General features: G+C 39.1%; 1 protein-coding gene across 1 annotated transcript; it reads left to right on the top strand.

The window, feature by feature from the left end:
* Window positions 1–2,650: 2,650 nt before the first annotated feature.
* LOC125777760 (uncharacterized) lies at window positions 2,651–5,878 on the top strand. Its single transcript, XM_049453266.1, has 2 exons — window positions 2,651–4,091; window positions 4,164–5,878. The coding sequence occupies exons 1-2, from the start codon at window positions 2,651–2,653 to the stop codon at window positions 5,876–5,878; spliced, it is 3,156 nt and encodes a 1,051-aa protein (XP_049309223.1).
* The last annotated feature ends 1,075 nt before the right edge of the window (window positions 5,879–6,953 follow it).

The following is a 6,953-nucleotide window of genomic DNA, read 5'->3' as shown; positions in this document are numbered from 1 at the left end:
TCTTAAGCTGTAATTATTTGTTATTTTTGAAACAATGAATTTTATGCTAAGTTTATCTTTTTTTGCTTTTGTTCTTATTATTGTGTCAAAACTTAGTAAAATTCATGTTTAGAGCCAGAATTCCACAAATCTTCGATTTTATGAAAAATCATTGGTATGTTAATAGAAATAGGTAGTTACTACAAACAAAATATCTTAAAGCTTGACTTAAGGTTGAAAAAAAAATCATTGTGGTTAGATATTTAAATAATAATATTTCAGGAGAATTAGATTTTAATGTCTTTTCAGCAAATACGAAGTTTATAATAATTATCATGTTCATAAGTATCATTTTCTATTGGTCCAAAAGGAAAACTCTCATTTTCTACGTCATCTGGTAGAGGTGTTAACCGGCCTTTACTTTTCTTTACTAACAAAAAAAGTACTTCAGGACAGGAGTTATCAGATATATATTTTTTGAGTCTTATATCAAATAATTCTTCCAATTTATTGGTAATTTTTTTATTTTCAACAGATGAAACTCACAATGTTTTTAAATCGACCTTTATCTAAATTTCTCCATTCTGTAAAAAGCGTTTCGATTTTGGGGATAGCACGTTGTTTTTTTGTAAGTCGTATGTTCATAACACTCCAAATCTCTTGCACTTCTTCTATAACCTCGGCAGCACATTCACGAATTGTTTTCTTTAAGATCTTGTACTTAAACATCAAATAATTAAAAACATCTCCATTTTTAGGCAGCTTGCGTGATGGCAAATTATTATGAACGGCACCCAAAAGATAAACATAATTTGAACTATTTTCCGACATAAAATTATTGTTAAAAAATGTTAATGAAATTATTTTTATCTTTTACTGTACCATATAACAATCAATTAAAGTATAAAAACTACTTGTTTAGATCATAAACATTCCTAGAAAAATTGATTTAAAATGATAAAAAATCGGTGTTGATTCTATAAATTCGAGAAAGGATCATTTTTGGAGAGAATTTAATTTCCTACAAAACCATACCAAGGGTTTTTTTTTATATTTGGTATTTTAAATTATCTATAACCAAAAAATGAATGAAAAAAAAAAACATTTTTTGTCGAAAATTCTTATTTTTGGGAGCGCTAATGAAAAAAACGGCTCAAATTTTGACAAAATTTTTTTCTGACTCTCAACGAAATTTCGATATGGGACCGAAAAAATTTTTTATTTATTTGGCACAATCTAATGTATATGGCCGGCTTAATTTTGACATACGAAACACTCGGGTGGATGACATAACCTCCATCTAGACCGACGAATCTGAAATGGACTACGGAGTAAGGCAGATGTATACTAAAATCAAACTCCAAGCGGAGGTACTAAGTATAAAGATGGTCTGTGGTGTTCTAATAAATAACTGCGAAAGGGTATTGAAAGCAACCACATACACTTATAGGATTACTGACCTTGTGCAAGCCTCTTACTAACTCCAGCATAGTGACGACCGATATTCATCGATGTTTTTATACTCTTGCAACCAGTTGCAACAGAGTATTATACACAAGAATGATAGAATACAAGATTACGACGACCGCCATTACGAAACGTCATAGTTGCGTGTTGAGAAGAACAAGAGTGTAAAACTGTCAAATGGCTTGCAAATTGTAAACAGAAAAGTAAACACTTTTGTAAATTCGCAAAATATTATTAATTCTTTCGATTTTAATGAAAAGTTTTAGTGAAGCGATTGAATATTGTTGAGTAAAGAGATTTGAATCATTTCTAAAGAAATATATCGGCCTATTGATAATTGGCCGTAATTGTAATTGTCTATTAAGTTGTGATTCAAATGGAGAAGACGTTTCTTGTGTTGTATATAAATATATACATATATTATAAGTTCAGATGTATCAGATGTATGAAATTATGATAAAAGAATTGTGAAATTAATTAATTAAAGAGGATTTAGTATTAAATATATCATTTCTTTTGCAAAATAACACCCATTTTTTGGCAACTTTTAAATCGGCCGCAAAACTGAAAAAACTCGATCCTTTAATTGTGTTACGGATTGCCAGTGCATTGCCCACACTCTAGTCACAGTATTATGAAATTGCCAATGCATTGCCTAGAGTATACTAAAATCAAACTCCACGCGATTATGAAATTGCCAATGCATTGCCCACACTCTGGTCACACTGTTATACAGTTTCAACACTCTAGCCAAGCTATAAAAGGGAAAATGTGGCTTGGTTCTTCCCTTCTTATTTTTTTTCAATCATCGAGTGGATAAGTGCAATCATCAACGTCATATTTTTGGAATAAATCACAGAGACAATCGGACCACATCATATCACAGAGATAATCATCTACACATCGTTTTTGTGAATCTAAATATATATTTCGTAAGAAACCTGTTATAGAAATTATTTATTCGTAAGGTACGTGCAAAGGTTGTGTATAAAGTGAGGGCTGATTTAAAAGATCAGCCCTCATGGCAATAAACGTGGGGTGTAACAGCCAAAACCGGCACACTCAATATTATACATTTTGGTCCTTCGAGCCGGATCATCTCACGTTTGTTCTCCGCGGCTTTTGTGCTTTCCGGCTAATTCTTTGTGACCTTTTTCTTTTGATTTTTGGTACAATCTATATATTTCTTTTTGCGTTTCAAATCATGTCCGATAACGAAAATTTCGAGGCACTCAATCCGGAGTGTAAAGATTCGGACGAGCAATCGGTCAAATCGACACAAAGTCAAAAGTCAACGGTGCTATCCGCACCTACACTCAACGTGCCTGTTACGTCAGGACGACAATCACCTGTGCACTCGGATGTGGACGAGACAGGTTCCATCAAACCCACGCGCTCGTCAAAACGTACACAATCACCCGCACGGCTACCTGACGAGCTCGTGCTTAAAGCCAGATCGCAAATCAATCGCGTTAAGGCACTCACGCTACATTTCAAGCAAATCAATAATTTCCGGGATAAGGACAGCTCTGCAATCAAGGCAATTCTACAATCAGCCGAGGAAGTACACAGGGCTTCCCTCAAAGAGTACTCGTTTCTGGAAATTACCTGGCCAGTAGCACATATCAATCATGAGTATTTTGCGAATGATGTTTACACGCAAGAAGCAAGCATCATCTGCGATATTCGCCAACTCGCTGCAGTCCGTCTTCAGCCAATCGACACTCATTCACCTCAGTCATATCGTGAAGCAGTACAGCCTCAGCCAAAGTTACCAAAGCTGCCGCTGCCGAACTTTGATGGTGGTTACCAGCACTGGACCTTGTTCTGCACTCTCTTCCAGTCAATGGTAATCAACAACTCAACACTCACAGATCTTGAGCGACTGCATTATTTGCGAGTTGCCGTTACTGGTCCAGCACTCGAGCTCATCTCACACATCCCGGTTACTGAAACTGCGTTTTCAACAGCCTGGACAGCGCTCAAAGAGCGCTACGGGAACAAACGAGTTCTCATCGACGCTCAACTCGCACATCTGTTTCAAGAACACTCAGCTACTCAAAAGCAGAAAGAATCTGCCGAATTTCTGCAGCAACTCATCTCTGGGGTAGAGTCAGCACTCAACGCACTCGCACTCATTGGCCAATCAACAGACAATTGGGATTGTCTGGTAGTTTATTCCACCATCAAGCAACTCTCAAGCCGCACTCGCGAACTGTGGGAATCCTCAGTTAGCAATCCAGCGACATACCCAACCTACACGCAACTCAAGGACTTTATCAGTCAGCGGGCTCGCACTCTCGAGAACACAGAGTCAGCTCGTCAGCAATCAACTGCCAGCACCTCAAGCAATCAGCAAAAACCAAAAAACTCACTTCACGCTACCGCACGCAAAACTGCCACTCAGCCAGCTCAGCAAGACTCGTGTTATCAATGTGATTGCTGCTTTGGAGCGCTCTTCATCACTTCATGCCAAAAGTTCCGCACTCTGTCACCTCAAGATCGTCGTGAAGTAGTTATCCAACGACGCATCTGCAAGAACTGTATGGGAAGACACAACCTTGCATCGTGCAAAAGTTCTGCGCGGTGCAAGATTTGCAATCGCAATCACCACTCAATGTTACACGAAGCAGCTACAGCAACAAGTTTGCCAGCTGCTACAATTAAAATCGAGCCACGCAAATTCACTGACAATCAACAATAGGATGTTTGTGCAGCCTCCTATCACTCATGTCAATCCAACCACTCAACTCAATCATCACTCAACTCCGCCACGCACTCATCAACTGCAATCACTTTACTAGCTACTGCAAAAGCACTAATCATCACGCCGATTCAGCAAATCAACGTTAGAATTCTGATCGACTCTGGGTCAGAAATTTCTCTCGTCTCTGAACATCTCATCACGCAAGCTTCAATTAAAAGACGTCACTCATCAGTTACCATCACGGGAATCGGCGGTAAGAATGTCATTACATCAAAGGGGTCAGCTGACCTCATACTCAAGGCAAGTCACTCTGACACAACTGTGCAAATCGTTGCTCAAATTTTACCAATTCTTACTGTCCGTTCACCATCATCACGCACGTCATCTGAACCATGGACTAATCCACACCATATCAAGCTTGCAGATCCGAGTTTCTTTCTGCCACAACCAGTGGACATCATCATCGGCGCTGATTTTTTCGGTCGAATTATTAAACCAAACATCATCAGGTACCCGTCAATCACTTCAATTGCTCAACTTTCAATTTTTGGTTGGCTCATCATTGGACCAGCAGCACTCACATCAACTCAGCAGCCTCGTCTCTCACTCATCACCACCTCAAACACTAGACAAGAAAGCAATCTCGACGAGTTGCTCACTCGATTCTGGATTCAAGAAGAAGTTAGAGAGCAATCGGTCAGTGAACTGACCCCAGAAGAAGAACAATGTGAAACACACTTCAAAACGACACATCAACGAGACCAATCGAGGCGATACATCGTCCGACTGCCAGTCATCTCAGAAAAATTGAATCTTGGAAATTCGTACAACTCAGCACATCGACGGCTACAGCAAATCAGCAAGAAACTCAACACCAACCAAGAATACAAGCAACTCTACACAGAATTTATGCAAGTCTACGAAGAAATGGGACACATGACTGCCGTATCAAACACTCCAACTTCACTCAATACTGACAATGACATTGAATCAGCTGATTTCACCACCGAGATGACCTTAGCACATGATACTTCGGTATCAGGAGGGTTGAGGGTCTCAAACGGTGAGTCAGCTGTTAAATGTCACCAGCGTACTCAATCAGTATACTATCTACCACATCACGGAGTGTTACGTCCCGACAGTGTCAGCACCAAACTCAGAGTCGTCTTCGATGGCTCGTGTGTCACCACATCAGGAAAATCACTCAACGATTTCCTGCACATCGGAGCAAAAATTCAACTTGATATCACCGACGTACTTCTATACGTCCGACAACACCAATACATCGTCTCGACAGACATTGAAAAAATGTTCCGGCAAATCAACGTACACCCAGACGACTGGAACTTGCAACGCATTCTTTGGTTCAATAATAATAAAGAGATTACGCCATATCATCTCACCACAGTCACCTACGGCACGAGATCAGCACCGTTCCTTGCCGTCCGAGTCCTTCAACAACTCATGGAGGACGAAGGAAAAAATTATCCACTCGCAGTACCTGCACTCAAGTACGGCAGATATGTCGACGATATTTTCGGCGGAGCTGATAACACTTCTGAGCTAAAAGCAATCGCCAATCAATTAAAACAAATCTGCACGGCGGGCGGTTTCCCACTCGCCAAGTGGCAATCAAACAGCGAAGAAGTACTCAATTTCATTTCGGCATTCAAAAGTAGTTTGTTTTTAAGTGCTTATCGAATCGCCGAAACGACTCTTTTGTGATGAGACATTGAGCGCTAAATGTAGCACAAAAATATTACTACATATCAGTGTTTAAAGTGTACGGACGTGTTTTTGAATTCGCTCCGTGATTCTGATTTTTGCAAAAAGTAAACAAACAATAATACTAAATAAAAATAAACAAACAAATAAAAAACAATGCACACAAACTTTTAATAATAAACAGTGCACCAAACAAATATATAAAAACAAAAGACAAAACAAAAAATAACAAACAATAATGAGTGCTTCGCAGCCTCACATGCAAAACCGTAGGCATTCCTTAAATGCCTACTTTAGCTTTGTCGAGCCAACAAAAACAACGCCTGGCAAAAACAAACGTAACGGCGATGATGAGTCATCGCAGCGATCAGATGAAAGAGAGACTAAGCAAGCGCAGTCAGCAGAAGCAGCAGTAAACAGCAATCGGGCAACAACAAATCCACTGACAGCAGCCACTATGCAGGTACCAGCAAGCACCCGGACAGCGAAGGAAAAGAAAATGCAAGGTGAGAATGTACCAAGCAAAAAAGGGCCATCAGTTCAGACTGGTATTGATCGCTACCTTAATGTAAAAAAGGAAATTGAGTCCTATTAAAACAGCGGTCAATACCAAAAAATTTCAAGCAGGCACACCAAACAGTAAAAAGCCAGAAATTCTTAATGGCAACAGATTTGCCTTATTAAGCAAAGAGCCTAACGAAGCAAAGGGTACCACCACGGTCGTGAATGCCAAACCCCCTCCAATCTATTTGCGTGAGCGTAGCTCAAATGCGCTTGTTTCCAAATTGAGCAATATAATAGGCACAAACAATTTTCACATTGTGCCTTTGAAAAAAGGTAACATAGATGAAACTAAAATTCAAACATACACTGAAAAAAGTTTCATGGATATTGTAAAATTCCTATCAGATAATAACAAGAATTACTACTCTTACCAACTGAAGAGCTCAAAAGGCCTAGTTGGTGTAATAAAAGGTATAGAGTCTTCGGTAGACTCTAACGACGTTAAAGAAGCACTAGAAGAAGGTGGTTTTAGCATTAAATCAGTAGTAAATATTTTTAACAGGAACAAAGT

The sequence above is a fragment of the Bactrocera dorsalis genome, chromosome 1 (genome assembly GCF_023373825.1).
Source record: "Bactrocera dorsalis isolate Fly_Bdor chromosome 1, ASM2337382v1, whole genome shotgun sequence".
Lineage (NCBI taxonomy): Eukaryota > Metazoa > Arthropoda > Insecta > Diptera > Tephritidae > Bactrocera > Bactrocera dorsalis.
This window is presented reverse-complemented; position numbering and strand designations above follow the sequence as displayed.

What these genes read in the sequence shown, in the direction of transcription:
- LOC125777760 (XM_049453266.1), top strand. Translation starts at nt 2,651, where the DNA reads ATGTCCGATAACGAAAATTTCGAGGCACTCAATCCGGAGTGTAAAGAT. An exon ending in CGAAGCAGCTACAGCAACAA is followed by an intron (nt 4,092 to 4,163) that starts GTTTGCCAGCTG and finishes ATGTTTGTGCAG; the next exon opens with CCTCCTATCACTCATGTCAA.